At 42.4% G+C, this 21,145-nt stretch overlaps 2 protein-coding genes and 1 long non-coding RNA gene across 3 annotated transcripts; 2 read left to right on the forward strand and 1 right to left on the reverse strand.

The window, feature by feature from the left end:
- Positions 1-513: 513 nt before the first annotated feature.
- Positions 514-12,737, reverse strand: LOC130697296 (discoidin domain-containing receptor 2-like). Its single transcript, XM_057520222.1, is given in 14 exon segments — positions 514-652; positions 746-838; positions 914-1,150; positions 1,285-1,514; positions 3,631-3,929; positions 4,150-4,638; positions 5,763-6,117; positions 6,421-6,548; positions 6,678-6,859; positions 7,046-7,188; positions 11,038-11,147; positions 11,257-11,378; positions 12,497-12,602; positions 12,668-12,737. Coding segments are annotated over 14 exon segments (2,577 nt in total). The 3' UTR covers positions 514-639.
- Positions 12,738-16,841: 4,104 nt separating this feature from the next.
- Positions 16,842-17,284, forward strand: LOC130697312 (uncharacterized). The gene is made up of 2 exons (XR_009002801.1): positions 16,842-16,883; positions 16,939-17,284. It is a non-coding gene; the product is annotated as an uncharacterized LOC130697312 (long non-coding RNA).
- A 371-nt stretch (positions 17,285-17,655) lies between these two features.
- On the forward strand, positions 17,656-20,836 carry LOC130697297 (uncharacterized). The gene is made up of 6 exons (XM_057520223.2): positions 17,656-17,748; positions 18,163-18,317; positions 18,390-18,707; positions 19,776-20,034; positions 20,521-20,601; positions 20,668-20,836. Exons 1-5 carry the CDS (start codon positions 17,656-17,658, stop codon positions 20,545-20,547), a joined length of 852 nt encoding a protein of 283 aa, XP_057376206.1. The 3' UTR covers positions 20,548-20,601; positions 20,668-20,836.
- The last annotated feature ends 309 nt before the right edge of the window (positions 20,837-21,145 follow it).

Here is a 21,145-nt window from a genome sequence, read left to right on the forward strand (position 1 = left end):
ATATTTAGATATATCGAGGTGACCGCGAATTTTCGTGCCAATCCAATTTTTTTTTGTTCTTGTTGTTTTGGAGAAAAAACTTACAGGACTTTTTGTTATCTGGCAAATTCGGATTCATTCAAGGTGGGTGAATAGCCGAGGTTCTTGCGCTGCAGGAAAAGATGGATTTCGCGGAAGGAAGGCCGTTCAGTGGGCAACCGCCGCCAGCATTCGCACATCAAATCGTAGATATCGTGAGGGCAATGCTGCGGTCTCAACAGCGAAACGCAAGGGGATGCGCTGACGGCCGTTCCCTGTGCAAAATGCTGCAAATTATCTACAACTGCATCATCGCTAAGCTCTTGGTAAGGGCGCTGCCGGGCAAGGACCAGTATTTCCCACAGTGTCACGGCAAATGCCCACACGTCACTCTTGGTCGTATATTTCCCCTAAAGCAAATGGATGGTTACAGTTGGAAAACTTTCCATCGGACAACTCAATCTTTTAGGATTTTTAGTTTGCTTAATACCTGTATTACGGATTCCCATGCCATCCAGCGAACTGGTAAGCCGATTAGCTGATCCTCCGCGCGATAATAATCCAGTCCGTAAATGTCACTGTCTCTACCGAAATCGAAGATTTTGACCTGGAGTCCTTTTCCTACCAAACAGTTCTTGTTTGTTTTTGTTTGTTTTTTGTGTGGGAAATATTGGATTAGTTTCCGGTAACTTGTACAACAACAAGAACAACATGAAAGTGAATTTACCTAGCGGCCAAATCGCGGTGTACAAAATTTAGAGACTCGAGATAACGCATTCCCGAGGCGATCTGATTGGCCATAAATATCAAACTGCACATTCTGGTGATAAAGGAACAAAGAAATTATTTGGAAAACATTGTCTTTGCCGCAAAACGATTTTAATGGGGTTCATACGTTAACGTTTCGTCCGGAGTAGAGAAGGTTTTTGATATGTTATTGCGGCTGTCGGACGAGTTGTAGTGGTTGTCCGGTCAGAATCGATGCAGTTTGAGAAATTGGTTCAGATCGCCGAATTCCAGATATTCTAGAACGACGCAAAAGGGCTCGTCCGTCGTGCAAACGGCCAACACACGTGACAAGTGCGGTTCGTCCAGAGCTGCCAATAGCCTCACTTCCTGGTAGAATCCCGACCTGTTGAGAATGAGAGAACACGCACCGGATATTTGAGGTTAGAAGATGAGGGAAAAAAAAGGAACGAAATCAAAAGCACTTCATCAAACACGAAGCCAAAAGAAATAAAGAAAAAGAACAGAAAGATGATTTACTTGTCTTTGTCGGAGGTATTGGGAAGGTATTTGGCGGCCACCAGCCGCCGTGAAGTGTAGACGGCGCTACCATACTCGGGAATGTGTTCGGCTTCGGCCTTGTAGACGGTACAAAACGCGCCACTGGCGATGCGTTGGACCATATGCAATTTGCTACGCGCTAATTCCGGTATGATCAGCGATTCGGCCCGTGATTTCAGAGCGGACAATAATTCTGCTCGGTCGATCGGCTAGAAATCATACGAAATAAATAACCAAATCAATGAAACCAAAATAAAGACATTTGATACTCTAGTCAGTAAGACTTCAAGTCCCAAATCATTACAAGTTCCTAATTCTCTTTCCTCTATTTTTTTTTAAACTGAGTTTTCAGTCGTTGGGAAAGTGAAGTTCCGAAACGAAATAAACTAGATCACTAAGAAACTAAATTCAAAACTTATGGCCAAAATGCTGCGTAAGGCCTCGTCTACCAGCCGAGTCAAATGCCGTAATACGAGGCTAAAAGTCTGGTTTCCCCGGCACTAAATTTGCATGGAAAACGGGCTAAACTATTCAATTATGCAACGAACACGCTGGAAAAAGCAACACATAAGCCCCCGCATGTCCAGGAAAACGGGGGCGTCGAAAATGGATCAGGTCTAGACGGTAATCCAGTTAAAGGCAGAACCGAAACGACTTCGGGGTCGTTGACTTGGTTACATTTCCCAATTTTTTTGCCTTTCTTTTTTTTTTGCCAATAAAAAATGTTCAAAAATGGAGATCGCAAACTCGAAACGTTACTCCACGTCGCCTATTAAACTAAGGACGGCGTCGCGAAGTCGCGACTTGCAATCAACAAAGCGTTTCGTGCAGATCATGTGCGTCTGTAACGACGCCTCAATAAATGGCGGTTTGTTACAACAACAAAAAAATAATAACCTCCATTTTTACTGCTATATTTTTCCTTTCTATTAAAAAAAAATAATAACGCAAAGTAAAATAATTATCGGTTGAATAATGGCATTTTGAGAGATCTCTGCCAGTTTCAAAACGTTACCCAACATTCGTCTTAATAGAAGATAGCATTTAATGTTTCCTAAAGATATTAAGTCGGTTGACGCTGGACGTGCAATAACGAAGCCATAATGGGCACTAAACAAACGTAAGCCATCATGGAACATAAAAGAAATAGCAGAAGCGTTAAAAAGAACGTTTCGAAATATGTCCTTACAAACGTTCAAAGCCCACAATTTTTGCAGCTACTAGGTCAAACCAATTTTTTTTTCCCTTCGCTTATTTTATGAGAGAAAAGATCAAATGAGGAAGAAGGTCGTTACGTTGTGTGTTATCGATCGGTGGATGCTGAGTTTGAACTATGAATTCTTAAACTGGGCCGCAATGATCAGCGAATGGTTTCTTTCGTTGGTAAGAAAACGTCAAGTCATCTTAATTATTACGAGTTTCTACTTCTCATCATTTTTATTTTTCAAAATGGCCTCCACATTCAGTCCCGCTATCCATTGCCACCCAGTTTCGTGTCTGCATTTAACTTAAGTGAAAGACCAATGAAATAATTTCACGGGATTCCTACGGGAATCGAATTCACGATGTGAGCGGTAAACCGCCACGATGAAACCACTAAAGGTTGTGACTACATTGTGCCCATTTGGTTTATTTACATCTTAGAGTGATTGGCCTGAAAACCTTTCAGCGCGTGACGTGATCTCAAAATCTTTTTGACTGGAGTGACCCATTTCTTTCATCTATTTTTGTCCAACCACGAGTTTTAACGAAGACGATCTATGCATTTTGAAAAGCATTTTTCTTTCAAGAGTGTAGCACTTTAAACATTTGTTTTTGACCTTGCTCATCAACTTTCCTTGGCCGGTTGCGTGAACTCGTCATATAAAAAAGCGTAAGATTTGATTCGAGGCAAGGCAGGTAGCGTGAGCGTTTCCGATAATCCAGTACTACTTGAAACGATTACAGGAAACGACTTCAACCACCCTACAGTCGGCCATTTTTTTTTCTTGGGACCCATTTACGATAATCGATTTATTATGCTGGCAATGCATGTGTGCCCCGTGCGAGGCATGAAAGATGGAGTGCTCCATCGCGTGCCGTGGATCTACATCCATCATTGGGCCCTTTGTCAATCAATATCGAAAAAGATTAACAGCAGATTGCCTGAACAAGTCGCGCAGGACGTATTCTGGACCTAACTAGCCAAGTAAGACGGACCGTTTCTATCCGGATTGGCTGCGCAATCTAAACGCCCGTACACTCAACATTTTCGGAACTGGACGGGAATTGTTCATGTCTATCTAATTCTAGATTTAGGACGTGAGGGCAGACGGACTGTCTTACCTTTTTCAATGGGCTGGATTCGCTAATGCCGTTCAAGTGGCCGATTTGATTGTTGTTCTTGCTGCCTCCTAGACGGACGGACGCTGACGATGCCGAGCCGGTGGTCGTCGTGGAATGAGAAGATGAGGCCAAAGTTTCGATTTCGATTGCGTGCGGAGGTGGCGAAGCGACGGGCAATTTGGGCTTAAGCGGATGATGTTGTTTTTGTAGAGATTGCTGGATTAGTAGGGGTTGATGGGCAGTGCTGCAGCTGCTAATCCCGCTAACATCCGGCACGGCGTAGTCGTACGTATCTGATACTGAGCCATAAATCGATCAGTGCGCCATTCCAAGTTAAGATTAATGGATCCATAGAACAGTTTCGGCCATCGGCCAGAGTCGTTTAGGGCCAAAGCCAAATAGCTGCTATGGCCCATTAGGAGAATGTCGCTTATTTAAAAAGAAAAAGGCGAGAGTTTGATTTATGATGGCAATGCGTCGCGTTCTCAGTTTGTTTTCTTTTGTTTTTCTTGTCATTACCTGCGGATGTGCCGGCCTTTTTCGGGACACCTTCAGTTCCGGCCAGCAACAGAGTGCTGTAACTGTAATAAGGTGAGAAGCGCAGGGCGTGATAAGGCTCCTGGTACTCGGTCCTAGTCAAATGGGCGCTGGCCGGCGAGTGAGGCAGCAAGTATTGCGAGGCGGCGTCCGAGCGCGACAAGTCGGCGCCAATGTTGCCATATGGCAGCGAGTTGTTCTTGTTGTAGCTTTTGCCACGATGGTGTTGCAACAATTGATCTTCGTGATGCTCACCGACAGAGCCGTCCAACAGACGGGGACTGGGCTGACTGCCGATCTGAGAGGCCCAATTGGCTTTGTCCGGCAGCGGACTGCCTGAGAGGCTCTTGCGTTGACGACGTCGCATGATCATGTAAAAGATGGCCCCAGCCAATAGGAAACTGACGGCCACCAAGACACCGACGATGATTGCCATGTACGTTTGGTTCTCTCTGGTAGGTGGGCTCGTTTCTGTAATGGCAAACAAAAACAGAATATTTCATATAAGAAAAAAAAAAAAAAGAAGAAAACTCTAGATAAATATGGAAGGACGAAATAGAATAAAGTCAGAGGCAGTGCGAATTCATTTAATTATTCCTATTTAAGGCTCTCGAAGGATAGAAAAGGTTAACGTTAAATGTTCCCAACACAACGAAATCATAATTTCCCTGTACGTCGCAATATTTCGGTCTCGCTCTCGTTTGTTTTTGCGGTTGTTAACAACCCATAAAATATTTCCCCATTTCCTTTTTGTTTTCGTTTTTTTTACTGCCAATGCGAAAAGGAAACGGCTGTCATTCCAAGTAGTCGTAAGTAAGTCTCAACAGCGAAATTTTCGGGCGGCGATGGTCGGGTTGAATAACATCTCCAACAAATGACCCCTTAAATCCTTTTTCCCTTACAATTTTATTCTTTAATTTCCGTATATTCCCGGGATTTTCTTGCTCTTACACAACGAAAGAAAAAAAAATCATTCTAATGAGCCCTATACGCTGTACGTAGTTATGGTTGAGTCTTATTCTTTAAAAAACAAAATTGTTTGTCACGGCTTTAGTCGGAGTTTAAAAAAAAGAAATGTCGTATGACGGCTGTAAATAACGAGAGACTGGCAACAAAGAAAAAGACGGCTAGTGTGTCTTTTGCCCTGTGTTGGTTTGATGGGAATAAGAACGCAGGAAACCTAATAGCGGATGTCGCCTTCACGAATAGCGAGCATTCCGCTCTTTGACACACGGGCTCGCGTGTGCGTATCGAAATATCAAAGATATTTTTGAAGCATTACGAGGATGATTTTTTTTTCAAACTTAAACAAAGGAGAACGGTTGCTTTTTGTCTCAACTCACGAACTTGGTGCGCACGTGTTTTTAAACAAGCCCCGTCTTATCCCAAATGAAAACGTCGTGGAAAATTTGATGAAACTATTTGGGAGTTACGTGAAATGCTTTTCCTCTTAATAATGACACTGATAAATAATAAAACAATTATTTAAAGTGACATTCCATGGAAAAATGTCGTGAAAAAAAAGGCTGTAAAATCATTAGATCGGATAATAAAGACTACGCCTTAAAAAAAAAAGATTTGATCGTGTTCGTTACCGTTGGCTTGATCCTGCGAGCCGGCGTTGATGCCGACTTCGTGACCGCTTGGCGGGAGTGGCAAATTGGAGACGGGCGGAATGGGTGCGGCGGCTGGTGGGGTGACGGGACTGCCATCCACTTCGGTCGTGTAATTTCTGGCGGCCATTTCGGAGCGGAAAGAGACCTCGCTGATGAGAATCCAGCGAGCCGGAGCAGCCGGGAAAGACAAACGCAGTTTGACGTAGCGTCCGACTCGGTGGTGCAGCTTAATGCTGATGTTGCGTGAATTCTCAAAGATGCGATCCTCGACAGGTCGGTAGATGATCGGCTCACCCGGGTACACTTGTTCCCCAACGCTGATCTCGGAGAAAATCTAAAACATCGCAAATTCATTGGTGGAAATTGTTAAAGTCGCGGCTCTTTTTCGTGTTGTGTTGCTACTTGTCAAATGGCATGCAGTGATTCATCGTGCAGGAATTTTACGTTTGTAGCCAAAAATTTTAATGGCAAAAAATGACTATTTTCGGAATGCAAGTCTTTTTTTGCTTGGTTTTTTAAATAGTGACTGATTTAACGTTGACGTTTAGCATTCAGCGATGGCGTTGAAAGGTGTTGTTATTTATTAGTTATTTATTTCAACGTTGCAAACTGCTTGATGGAAAGAATACGACCCTACCTGGACATCTTTGGTGAACTGGTTATTGGCAAAGATGCTCAGCGATGTGAAGTCGCGGACCGTGTCGAACTCGAAGACGATCTCGACGGGCTGGCCGTTGCGCGAGTCGTTACGCCACCCGACCCAGCCTTCAAACGGTCGATCATAAAACGAACAAAAAAGAAAGAAGGAAAGCGAGGAGGGAGAAAAAAAAGGCCATGAAAACGATGACGGGAAATGTCGGGACAAGAAAACTGATACTCGGCATAAATCTTTACCTCGATCTTGGTCGTAATAACTAGCTTTGAAATTGTCGGGATCGAGTTTGCCGTCTGTCAACTGGCCGAGTCCCTGGCGCAGTAAAGAGCCGCAGATGCCGTCGTAAGAGGCATCGTAGAATTGCCAACCGGCTCCTCGCTGATCTCCCTGCGTCATCTGACAGCTGGCAATGCTCTCAGACCTTCAAAGGAGAAAGAAAAACCCACAACAGATCGAACATTACACATCGTGAATGGACGGTCGGCTAGCAGCAACATTTGCTTCACGAGTTTATGATATGACGTAGTTAAATAAGACACACACAAAAATGTTTTTTTAGTGCAAAATGAATGCGTCTCGTGCGAGACGACAGGGTCTTATTACGTACCAAGGGCAGCCATAAATCTCGACTGGCATGCAAACCGTTCGTCTGTGATGGCTGTACGGGAAAAATCGCAACTTGCGGGCGATCAACACCGGATCCAATTCACGCTTCTCGGCCACGTACGAGTTCGTATTTCCTGCGATTACCTGAAAATGGAATATTTTAAAATTAAAAACGAACGAAAAAAAAAAAGATGCTAGACAAAAATGAGGTCATATCATTTGGCATTCATTGACACTATCAGTTTTTAGAGTTTCGCCAGTTTTCAAAATACATTTAAAAATCACATCACGTTCCTGTTCACAGAGGAAAATGGCAAAACTCCCTTCACCTATGGTCGTATACGCATAACGACTCACATAACGATTTAAAACATTTCACTGAAAGGCAACTCTATCACCCAACCGCGATAAAAATCTAGCCTCGTAATCGACCGTTGCCGAGCTCCACCCGTAAAAACGGCAAATCAATAAAACATCCTCAAATAGCTGACAGAACGAACTGATTTGTTTCACAAACCACCATTTTTCTTATTTCTCTCAAATAGGCAAGCGTGAATAGCGCCATATTTTCTTCTGAAAAGTACCATTCACGTTAGCAAAAAGAAAAAAACTAATCTGATTGCATACACGAAATGCTAAACCGCGTCAAGACGCGTCCCCCAAAATCTTTCCTATTTAAAATCAAAACTTGGTGATGAGCTGTCGGAAATCCCCGTGCACGTCGTACAACCTTCGCATCCTATTGTGTACGCGTTATTGTTAGGTAGAAAATAAGCTTGTAGAGACTATTAATCGCGGACCCTCGTTCCGACGGTAAATAGCTGCACAAGAAATCCTCGTTGTGTTGATTGGCACCAATATCCCCCTTCTCATTTACAGTTTCATCTCGTCTACAACAATCGACGCCATCAGAAGCGCGCAATCCAAAAGACAAACTTTTGAAATTGTTGATGTCTTACGTATTTTCCGCTAGGGGACATGTTGCGACATACATCTAACGATAAGTTGGTTGATGAATGATAAACACGGGGGGGGGGGGGGGAAATAAGTTGATTGTTCTATTCGAATTCAAATATCTAATGGAATTTCGTTAACATTTTCGTATTTTTCTCTACGTGATTGCGTTGCCTTTCTTTCGGAGTTGGGGGTTTCTAACTTGAAAATATCGATGACGGCTAACTTTTTTCCCGCTAGGCTTTCCGAGATGTTCTTCCCGCTTAATATTCTAGAGTGTTATGGGGCTAAAGAAAACGGGAGAAATGACGTGCCACTCATACTGAAAAACATCTGGATACATCCCCCCCTTCATCGCATGCTCCTTTTCACGCATAAGACTCTACTGCGTTCAACTGTGCGCGGCTCTCCGCGTTGGGAATCCGGAGTTGATTGGCCTTTTCCCCATGTAGAGACGTTACGCTGTATCCCAGACCTTGTTTCCCTTTTGATTCATTAGCCAGAATTGTACTTCGCTTATAACGTTAAGGACTTCTTGTTTTTTACCCCTTTTTTCTTTAGTTAAAGCAATCGCTATGCTTGTGTGATGGATACGTTATGACTGTGCGGAGACGGGCGAAAATAAGAAATCCCCTCGTTTTTTATATCGAATTAGAAACTGTGAGATTTGGGGTAAGTATATAGCAATTGGTCATTTGATCTTCGTAAGGCTTGCGACATTTTAATGTTGATAAACAATACGGATGAACTTTAAAAGATCGTACGTGATATGTTTGTTTTAAATATATATGTATACTAAATTTAACTGAGTTACGCTGACTGTATTAGATTAAGTTTACAAAGTAATACGAAGAAATGAGGACGGGCAAAATGGGAATCCATCATAATTTGCTCCGGACGAGGTTTGATTCTATTCGTTCTCAATTTCCTCAATTTCTTTCTGATTCCATCCCCCCCCCCCCTCCCTCGTTACATTGTCCCTACCATTTCCTTTTTTTTTTGTTTGTTTGTTTTTATGCTTTGTCAACGTGGATTTCTAGTTGTTGTTTATACCCCTCTTCTTTTTACACCCCACCAATACAAAATTATCTGAAACTTCCGGTTGTTTTCTCTTATCTTTGACTTCTCGTTAAAAAAGAATTGAAAAAACATCCTGAATAATTTGGGTTCCTCTCTTTTCTGGGGGTTGTTACCTTCGTGTTTTGGCGACAGAAGGCAGAAGAGAAATAATTGAGTTAATGTGGGCGACTGCGCACTCGTCGCTACCTGACGAGTCATTAAAGATTAAGAAGGGAACCCATGCAATCCACCTGCTTTGAAACATACAGGCCCCACCAGCTTCCTGAACCTTTTTCTTTCATTCCCATATGTTCTTCAATTTTTTGTTTAACCGCACGCAAAATACAGAAATTGATTTTTAAAAGAATCGAAAAAGAAAGGCCTTTAAACGGAGATGTGGTTGGCTACCTGAAAACAGATTTCCCCCTTTTTTTTTCTTTTTGATGGCAGAATAACTAACGAGGCCAAGCAGTTCTGGAGCGGAAGACCCGTAGTGTTGTTTGAAGTTGTTGTGTTGCAATGGTTAACGAATGTAAGGAGGGAATGATAAAAATGAGTTGCTCGCACAAAAGGGCAACCCCACTCGATCAGCCGAGTCATCCATAAAAAGAATGATGAAAAACAAGTGGCAAAATGGAGGATGACGTTGTTAGTTATGATCGATGAAGTCAAAATGTCCTACAATCAGCTTCTAAACGAATTAACGCATTGTGTACGAAAGAGACCCAAATTGGCGTGTGAAACGTCTCGATTTTTTCTGATCGTGTGTCATGTCGGACCACCGGAAACTAACCGAATAAAAATTCGATAGTTAGACGATGGCGTTCGTTTTTTTTAACTGATGGGACGATTACGTTTTATTTTTCTCATGAAAAAATAAAATAAAAGTCAAGTCACTAACGCGGCATTCGTGCCGGTGAGAAACGGGAAAAAAAATTCAAAGAACTGATTGCCGTCGAAAGGATACACACACCCATGTCTATTATCTGGAAAAAGTTCTATCTTTTTGTGTGTGTGTTGAGTTGTGATTCAGTCAGGGCAGAGCCGCGTAATAAGAGACGACCAACACACACACACACAAAAAAAAAAGAGAATAGACAGTAGGGGGATTTTCATTTGTAAGTTGCAACTGTGACAATGCACGAAAGCTCGTTCTCACGAGCTGCGGGACTTTGTTTAACAATGACTCCCTCCTGCTTCGTAGCTTTTTAACACTCGAATTTTTTTTCCCTACCCAATATTTCGTTTTCATTTTATAATATCGGTCGGATTTTTAGAAGGATTTCAATCGACATTTGGTAGCCATTTTTCGAGCGATGTTAGTGAGATACAGGGGGTTTGGAAAAGAAGAGTATCCCGTGATGATTGTCGCAATAAAAACAGTTTTTTTTTTCAGACCGGACGGGCGCAGTTATAACGTAAACATAGACGGGAGGATACTGATCAACTATGGGTTTCTACAAAAAATGATCGTTCTTTAATGAAATCCTTTTTTCCGCTTCTGATTCTAACCCGCCGTCTGGAGTGGATGGTTCAAAACCAGCGCCGAGTACAGATACATGAGATAACCAAACAAAAGTTTGTAATCACGTAGCGGCTTTCGTGTTCCATTCTTTCTTTCTTTTTTCCCCTTCTTTTTACATTGTGTCTATGTCGTCGACCCTCTTTTTATCATCGCGCAGTCGATGAGTTGTTCAGAAGCGATGAGGGGAAAAGAAGGAGATGGGAGAGGAGACGATAAAAAGAGAGAGAGACAGAGGAAGTTCCAAAATCTTTTTTTCATGCTGTTACCGATCGAAAATAAAAATAGATCGACTTACGGGATAACGAGTTTTCACGTTACTAACGCACAACAATCTAATATTTGAATAGAATTAAATGCGCTCCAATTTCTTATGTCGAGTCAGACCGATAAAGCATGAAATAAAAGATGACCGCCCCCCTTTCACCAAAAAATTCTAATAAAAAAATAGCACATACCTCTTCGCTTTTGGTGTCCTTGTAACGAACCCATTTCGCTAAAGATTCTCTCCAGTATTCGAGCAGAAAATGTTCGGTAAACTCCTGCCCTTGGCCGTTTCCGAATCGTCCTGTCAAACGTTAAAAAAATGATGTGAATTGTTTGTTTCCACCTTTCTAATTCATTTTTCTACGAAATTCAGATTCTCTAGTTTAATACTAATTCACTATTGCGTTTACCTTGGGTCTCGACGGCCGTGATGACGTGGTCCGTTTTCAAATCGATCTCGAGTCAGTCACGAGGCTGATGAGTGGCCTGTTGGCGAGGGCACCACGCTCCTCCATTTCTCTGCACGCGTACCCTAAGAAAAACGAAAAAACAAATAGTTAATGTTGCGCTTTAGATTGATGTCGACATTTAAAGTCCTTTAAATCGTTCGCCAGTCACGAGAGGTCGTCTGCACGATATTCATCAAAACAATTCTCGCTAGTCTCTTTTTTTTTCAAACAAGAAAAATCATATAAAGAACGTGAAAGAAATAGGACGGGTGTTTACTACGATGACTTCATTATCGTGATTTCTCTACGAAAACATAAAATAGCGCCGAGTCAGCCGAAAAGAATAAAATAAAAAAAGAAGACCCGTTTGCTATTGAATGAAATCGTGAGAGAAAAAAAGAAAAGGAAAGACAGGAATCGAGTCTGGTGTTGTTGACTGTTTGGACTGTGAATGGTGACAATAGAACGTGCAAGAGTCTATCGCATGAATTCCATTTTTTTTTTTCTCTTCTCTGGAATTCGACGATCGACATTTCAATGTTGGATTTAGCTCTACATGACTCAGTCATTCCAACTCGTGTTCCATAACTTTCCTTTCTTGTTCAATTTTTTTTTTCTTTTTTGCTTAACACAAATCTCTACTTGCCTTATTTTCTTTAGAATTTGGTTTTAACATAAAGATGATTTTATTTTTTAAGGGATAGAAAAAGAACAGTTAGCTGTGATCGTAATGTGAGGGTTCCTATCGTAACTTGTTAAAAGCGAGAACGTCAATTAGCAATCGATGGTGCGCCCTCGGTTCCATTTCGTTCCCGAGACGCGTTCAGTTATAAATCGAGACGACATCGGAGAAGCAGGAATAGAAATAAAGGGACCTACCACGAGTTCACAACTTCGTTCGTTGGATTAAAAATAAATAATAAATGTAGCCTTCAGCAATTCTTATAATGTAAACTGTCAGTGGCGAGTGAAATGGTTGGCTGTCAAACAATATTGAAATTGACAGGAACGCGTCGCTCTAATGGAATGTGTCAACAGTTTTTAAATGCCCCGATGTTTAATCTCAGATTTTAATGAAACAAATTCCAGAATTTTAGTTTTTTTTTTTCTTATGGAATTTGTGTTTGTAGCTTATGTATTACATACTTTAAAATAAATTCATTTGAAAGCTTTAAAAAAAAATGTGCATATTGCATCGTACCTGGCATTTTGCGGGCCGACGCTGGCACCGTCGAACGATGAGCTGGCGGCAATGTCCTCGTCACGAATGGCTCCCGATTCCATGCCCAGGGCGCCGGCACATTGACCTAATTGAATATGGATAGCGAAATGTTGCAAAATTAGACGACAGGAAAGCCAAAAATAAACATACACACAAAATTGATAGTAGACCACAAATATTCCCGTGTTTTGTGGCCAACTAAAAGTAAACAATGCGCCATGGTACTTACAATTTTTTTAAACCGCAAATTTTACTTTGAAATTTAGTTTGATTCGTTTTAAGTGTAAATCAATGCGGGAACTTTGCCTTCAGCACGTCGTCCCTTTTGTTTTCCTTCCGAAATCTGTTGCAAACTCCTTCATTACGTTCGCGCACTTTCTTTAGCGCCCCTCTTCAACTCGAAAATAAAGAGATAAAGAGCAATTAGCGCTAATTGAAAATACTTCATACAGCAAGCTCGAAGAGTCGACGATGTTTACGCTTTTCAACGCTAGTGACCTCCCCGCTCTTTCCGAAATGCATCGACATCCACGAGATAACACGAGCAGAGCAAAGTCTTTGCTTCATTCTCTCTTAATGATGACATCTTAAACTGACAATCGCTATGAACGACTATCACAGTTTTTCACTAACGTTTCAAATGAGATTTCAATGCACGAATTAAAAAAAGCCAATGACGTAGCTCAACTTTAATATATCTCACTCTGCCTGCAGTCTCCGTATATCTGAAGTGGAGTGACAATGCCAGCAAAGAAAACTAAAAAATGCGAATAATTTAGTATATAACCTTGTAGCGTAGCTACCAACGCAAGTTCCTCCTAGCGTTTGGCAAATTATAGCTTATAGCCAAGAACACGCAAGTTCTTGAGGAAGGCTATAGCTTGCTTCCAGCCATCAGCATCAACCAAGGCTGTCCATGAAAGAAACACTTATCGTCAATGTCTTCCATAGTATCGTCTAATGTTATAATGCCAATAAAACTTAAAGACTGGTTTCATGCGCAACGAAGGAAATGCTAAGCGACAACACGGTGAAATGAGAAATCATGTTGAAAGGCCCAAATGTTCCAGTTGCGCACGGGATGACGCAGTTTAAAATACTACTTTGAGGTTGTTTCTAAAATTTGCACCATCACATTGAAAATCACAATTTTTTTATCAGCTAACATTTTTTTTTTAAAAGTCGAATCGCACGAAAACTTTTGTTATATAATGCGCAACAGAAACTCGTAAGACAAACTAAAATAAGCAAAAGGGATAGTGTGCTAAAATGCCGCCAGAGGGCGCTCAACAAGAATGAAATTGATTCCGCGCAAGTTATTGCGTTAGAGTGCCGCCAGAGGACGTTCAACAAGAATTAAGTTGATTCCGCGCAAGCTATATTGTGCTATCCAACTGGTCGTACTCGTTATAATTATTTCACGATCAATATCATATATTATGCAAATTAAATATTATTTTCGAACTAATTAGTATTTTGAACAAGATGCGAAATTTATTGAAGTTTGCGTAAACGCAGAATTAAACCTGATTATGTTTGATTGAAATTTTGAAAATTAAATAAAATCATACCAAATTTCAAACAGTCGGGCGGCGATTCTTGCTCGATTCTTGATAAGCAAGTGGAAAACGGGAAAAAATTCAAAGTTTTTTCTACGATAGCCAAAATTACGAAAAATCTCAAAATGCAAAATTTCTTTGCAAATTTCGCTGTATGGATAGCGTACGTAATCGGCATCGAACTAGAAGACGAGGTTCGTTACGAAAATCCTCATATTGAGACACCAGAGAGGGACCCCGACTATGATTCCCGGCTTCAATCTAAACGACCAGTACCACCCAATGGCAAGATCCTCTACGTGCCGGAACCACCGGGCCGTCCCGAAAGTCAGGGAAGCAAGAATTGTATTATCGAAATGCCCGAGGATGTGAAACCGGAAGCCAAATCGTTCTCGTACGCCCGTTATGATTCCCGGCTTAAATCTGCACGACCAGTACCAGCCTATGGTAAAACCCTGTATATCCCAACCCCCGTTCCACCAGTCCGTCCGGAAAGTCAGGCGAGGGGGCACTGCATTATCGACATGCCCGATGAGGTGGAACCGGAAGCCAAATCGGCCTCGTATGTCTGTTATGACCAAATGCCGCAAGGCAGCGGTAACTCAGGCGTCGACGCTTATGGCAACGGTCCAACAGCACCCAATTTTATACCTACACCGCGTAATAGTCCGCCTGTTTCGAACGTGGCACCACCACCACAAGCTCGTTACGAAACTAAGGTAAACACAGGCGTGCTCATCGACATGTCCAATGTGGAGGTACCTGCCTCTGGTGTCCGCTACGACCTAATGCCGGAAGGATTCTGTAATTCTGGCATTGAGGCTTATCGGAACCGGCCGCCCCCGGTTCCCTTTATCCCCCCTCCACCGTATTGGCCGCCCGTTTCGTATGTACCCCCTCCACGACAAACATCTCCGTGTTTTGTACCTGAACAACCTTGCTGGCCGCCCGTCTCGCACGCGCCCCCTGAGCCGCAAGAGCCTGTAGCTGAAGTTCGTGTCTACGATTATGCGCCACGGACAACGTCGGAGGAAGTATTCGTAGCGAAAGACGTTGACGATCTTATAGATCTGACATCAGAAGTCTCAACGCATGAACCTACCGGCAATAGGGCTCGTGACGCTTCTTTTTACGCTACACAGCCGGCCAATCAGCACCAGGCTTTGGAGCGTCATCGAACTCAAAATGTGGCTGAACATGGTTGCCCAGCAGATGATGCCATACCACTCTCAAGGCTTGTTTGGCATGGTCGCAGGTCTTCACTGAAGAACGAGCGAAGGACTGCCCAAGGGCTTAACATACCACATACGAGGGATTCCTATATTGGAACGCAAACGTCTCCCCCACCGGTCATTGAGGCCACTCCATCTGTCGAACAGGGATATGTGCCTTTTAATTCTGAATATCGGGATGATCCATCCAGGGTAACTCAACAACCTCCAGGAGTTACCAACAACCCGGTATTCAATATGGTTGGCCCCGTGAACCGAAATGGCGACTTAACGGAGAAGAGGGAAGAAAATTTGACCGGAACATACAACCATCCGGCACAGGTGACATTGCGTAAGCTGCTCGTTGAATTAGACAAGGAGAAACAGGAACGGGAGCGGCAAAAGGCACAACCCCAGGTCAAAGGGGCCACTCCATTTGTCAAACAGAGGTATGTGCCACCAAATCCTCAATATCGCAATGATCCACCCATGATAATTCAACGACCCCGACGCATCGTGGCCACTCCATTTGTCGAACAGAGGTATGTGCCACCAAATCCTCAATATTGCAATGATCCACCCAGGACAATTCAACGACCCCGACACGTCAACTAAATTTGGTTTCCCTAAGGACGAAGTTAAATTCAACTTTGCAGTTATGTAACTTGAATTTATTTCCGTCGTTTAGCGAAATGCAATGATCTTCGTTTCTTTTTCTTGTCATCACTGTTCTGTCAGTGGAATATTTTATCTTTTTGGCCCGCAAAAAATCCTAAAACATGTAACGACGCTTATACCGTGTTGTACTTCGACTCAATTGAATGGCGAACCCGTACACGGAGTTGTTCATTGTCGCGAATTTGATTCTTCCTTTCACTTTCTATTCTAATTGTCTTCTTCCGGCAAACTTGTTTGCATGAGCAAGAGAGTAACGGTATAGCACTTATTTTCGTTAAAAGTGCTTGCCAATATTCTCTGCCATGTTTACGACTGCTGGAAGGGGACGATAGAAGATGAAAGTGTTGGTTGTTTTCATTTTTGCGACCGTGACACGACTACCTCTACGGGGGATTTTATCGTTAAATGAGTCGTTCAATTTCAGTGGAGCAACACACGAGAAAGCGTCGGTCATGTTTTAGGATCAAAATTTGGTTCCAAATTTGTATTGTGTTTGTTTTTTATTTCATCAATAAATGGATTCAACTCCAAAATAACCTGCGTTTTTAAATTTTTAAAAAATAGTATTAAGATAATAATCGAAAAAGTTATGTCACAAAAATGAGAAAATCATCCTTAAACTGCGGACTTACATATGAATCAAACGAAGGGGGGGGGGGGGAGAAAGCGAATAAAAAAGAACCACGGGTTTCAAATCGCTATTAGTTAAAAATTTAGTTAGATGTCATAATCGCTCCCACCATTTACCCTAAACTGAGACTGTCTGCAACCTTGAAAAACTAATTAACTCAAGTTGCTTCAGGCCAACAGGTGACTTGTGGGTTCAAAGTGGACATATAAAAGCAAGACGTAATGCTACAGCCATACGCAGATCAACTTTTATCTCCATCCACCAAACTTCTCTATTTCGACATGAAGGTAAGGCAGTTCATTTAACATTGATTAGTGTGTTTAAATTTGAATATATATATAGGATTGACGTGCACGGAGTAATGAAGGATTTTGAACTTTCTCTTCTGTTGTGTTGCTTCATTGCGGAAAATAAATTTCTCGTCCAAACGGTTGAAAAAGTTTGTAGAAAAAGAACTATCCATTTTGTGACTGGAGTACATATATTCATTTAAACTTGCAATTTCACTACCCACATGAAAACTAAGGCTTATGCAATATGGGAGAAAAAACAGTAACCAACTAGCATGGTTTCTGAACAGCTTTTGTTTTATTGGATGTGGCAAATCTATCCTATGTTTAATAGTTTTTCGCATTCTTTCAGTGCCACTTTACAATGCAAAAATAAAAACCTTCGCGTTATTGTTTTATTTCTGAGATACTCATTGTTTTTCCCCCTTTATCCTTGCGTTCTGGACTTTAAAACATCTTTGTTGTGGTCTGCGATTTGCTCGTTTGACGAAATTCTATTTACGGAAAGTGTTTAAACGTGGCCGTAGGGTTTCGCCAATCAAAATTAAACACGAGTCACTTGATCAGCGGAAAGACCTTAATTTTTTTCTTTTGACAAAAGGAAAGAAATTGATGCCATATGTGGAATTAGTTGATTTTCCGCTGTTTGCGCCCAATGAACTTTGCGCATCCGTTCTAATGCTCGTTATTACTAGCGTAACGCTAGAGGGGCATGTAAGCAGATGCGTCTCCGTTATGGTCTAATCGGGATTCCCTAGACCAGAGAACTATGAGGGCTCTTGAGATGGTGATCACGCGGATGGCACGGACGCTACCGAATGTTCTAGTCGACAGCGAAAGAAATCCGAGATGGTTTCACACTGTAAGCTCTTTCTGACAAAATGATGCGTCCTGTTCACTTGGCCGGCTCCATTGCCATCCTCTTTGCTATTATTGGGCGCATTAATGAGTACCATACGCCGCGAGCGAGTACAAGAATAGAAAAGAGTAAGGCCGATAACAAGGCCGAACAGATAATTAAAGGCCGCTATATAGAATTTCGTATTTTCAGCCGAAAAAGGCATAGTGAAGGGAGAGAAAGGGAAGGAAGGCTAAGTGAAGGCACATATCCTATTTTTTGGTATTCTTTTCGTCCGCTGGCGATGTAATTGGAGATGGAGGGGGTCGGTCGTACGATTTGACGTCACGGAGTACAGAGTTGTTAGAAGTGCTGGATTGGACGAAACCAGAGGCCGGTTCGGTAGCCTGAAGGGTAGACCCGTGTATTCGAGTGAAGGATCCGTCAGGGGGAAATCTAACCGGAGTGGATCCGGTGATGCCCAATTTTTACGCTTTTGGCGTGCTCGAAGATGGTGAGGTGGAGCGCCGGTTTTCATTCAATGGAATCGCGCTCAAGGAAACGGCTGCAGTCTTCACGCTCAACGGGACCAAGTAGATAATCTTTCGTTTTATATTCATTTAACGTTACATTATACTAATCATGGCTCATTTGTTGACAAACAGAGGAGCTGTGCTCCGCCAAATGACTGACGGACATCATTTGATTCAGCTGATATACGACGCTGACCTGTCATTGCAAGATTGCGAATACATCACAGATACAGAGACGGCCATGGCCTTCCAAGAGAAATTAACTAACGAATATCGGCAATTATCATCCATTTGTCACAACACTACCATTCGCATTATCGAGAAACGGTCAGACCTGCCGGAAGATCTTGCACGATCAGCTGTTTACCGCCGAATGAAAGCGGAATGCCGCCAGCTTCACTCACGTATGCGCAAGGCTGCCCGTCAATCTGAGGATCAGTCATCTGTCAGGTACGAGAGTAGATTAGTTAACCCATCCGTCCTTGCTTCCAGCATTTCTTGGGAATCGTAAACCAGATTCATCTACCTGAGTTCTACTCAAATCTACTTCTTGTATATTGCCTTACATTGTAATTTTTAACTTTGTGATTTATCTTACTAACTGGGTTTCTCTTTTTTTCCCATCTGATGGATCATTACTTTTCGTTTTACAAATTTCAGTCTTTTTTCCTCCTTTTTTTCATTGCTTTTGGACTTGGAAATGTACAAAGAGGGTTAGCATAAGATTTAAAGATTTTATGGAGGGACGGGGAGAAGGGCATCGTTTTGGAATATCATTGGTTTTGGAGTCAACACGTTGCGTTATTACTGACGCAGCAGGAGGAAACGCGATATCATGATGATGCCTGGAACGATTCGGTTTGGTTCCGGGCATCGTGCCACCAAGTACAAGGATTTGGGAGCAGAACAGGCCGTCGACCGCTGCTGCCGCCGCCACGACCACTGTCCAGAAACCATCCGGAGTACCAAAACAGAATACGACATCACCAACAACCGACCAATCACGATATCTGCGTGACTGCGATGAGAGGTGAAGTACGAACTGCACGAGTGCAGTACTTGGGAATGTATAGGCTAATTTTAGGCAATTATTTTAGCGTTACAATTGATGTTTGGGATTCATTCGCGCGGTGTACAAAATTCTTCTCGAAAATGTTATAGAAACAAAAGGCATGCACGTCTTTCCACCACTAAACACAATTTTAGTCTCAGCTTTTTTCTTTTAAAAAACAAATCGTCTTTCATAGCTCGTTTTCCAGCTGTCAGATGTCTTTAATGTGAGACATTTTTCGGCTTGTCTCATTCGTTGCTGTCCCTTAGTCTTTTTGTTTTCGTTTTTCTCGGGGAATTCTATTCTTGATTAACACACACACTCCAAGTTGTCTTGCGTCTTCCGGCTATTCGAAACCTTCTTTACAACAACCATCTCAACATAACAGAAAAAAAACACAAGATCCCCCACACAATGCAGTTGAATCAGCAAAATGCGAACCTCGAACCTCCTTTGCGTATTTGTAGGAGAAGGCGTGAAGCAGTTGATCTCTACATAGTTCCCCACACGAAATGGTGCGGTAAAGGTAATCTGGCCGATGGACCATCTAACCTGGGCGGCTATGCAGCAGCGGACAGGTGCTGTCGCCAGCACGACATGCAGCAGCGGACAGGTGCTGTCGCCAGCACACATGCAGTGTCCCCAACACATCACGGCCTGGTCCGAGAAATTCGGTCTGTAGAACAGCCGACCTTATGCAGCTATGCATTGCACTTGCGACGACAGGTAAATTCCCCCCCCCCCCCCTGCCTTCCATTGTTTTGGACATCGAAAGGATGCGTAAAGTTCCGTTATAGAGATAGTTAAAGAAAGCGAAATTAGAAAGAGGTTCGCCAAGGACGTAGGAGAGATTGGAGAAACCAATTTAAAATTACGAAGAATTTATGCAAGGCCAGTTCGATCCATCTTTGTCGTAAATGTTTGGAGGCATAGGGTTAAGTATGCAGTTCTGTCAGTTCGTATGCAACGCCCAGAAATCATGTAGGGTTTGGTGCGTTAGGGACCGTTAGAATGAAAATGGGAACGGGCCACAGTGTGCTGACCTTCTTGGCCGATATCGCCTTGCCTTCAGCGGTCCAGCCGAACTTTCATTCCGTTTTTCCCGGGACTTATTTAGAGAACGTTTGATTGCCTCCAGACGAAATTACAGGCTTTGTAGTCGCCTCAGCCAGGAATTTAACAACATTCTTGTTTATTCTTTAAAAAATATAGATTCCGTTCCTGTTTAAAGCAAGCTAACACGGCTGCCTCCAACTTGGTGGGCAAACTGTTCTTCAACATCATTCAAATCAAGTAAATATTATTGAATAAGAAATCATTGTCAATGGCGCATCATAACTCTATTTTTCTTTATTACAGGTGTTTTGTGCTCAAACCAGAGAAAGTTTGCAAGAAAAGCTCGTGGTGGGGGAAATGTACACAGAATGAATGGAGAAAAAGGGCTCACCTCCGCGATCCTATTCCGTATTGAAATAAGCTATTGCTCTTGTAATGCTTCTTAAAAAATACGATTAGGGTTGTCGAGAAGAGGTCAGATTCTTTTTTGCCCACAAACGAGAGAGAAAACCAGTGTCGTTTTTTGTTTGTTTATCAACAGCATTAGTCGTGCCAGTCAGGAAAGCTATTTTCCTTTGTTCGTATTTTGCTTGTTTCATTCCTCACCAGTCTACCCTTCACGATACGGAAAGAAAAATTCTTTGGTCAGTAAAGCATCCACGACCAATTTGTTGTTGATATTATCGCCGATCTGAAAAAGATTTCGCATTTAACGTAGCAGAAGATATTTTTTCTTCTAATCTACTTTTCTGTAAATGTCCCTACACCGCGTCCGTGCATA

The sequence above is a fragment of the Daphnia carinata genome, chromosome 9 (assembly GCF_022539665.2).
Source record: "Daphnia carinata strain CSIRO-1 chromosome 9, CSIRO_AGI_Dcar_HiC_V3, whole genome shotgun sequence".
NCBI classification, from domain to species: Eukaryota; Metazoa; Arthropoda; class Branchiopoda; order Diplostraca; family Daphniidae; genus Daphnia; species Daphnia carinata.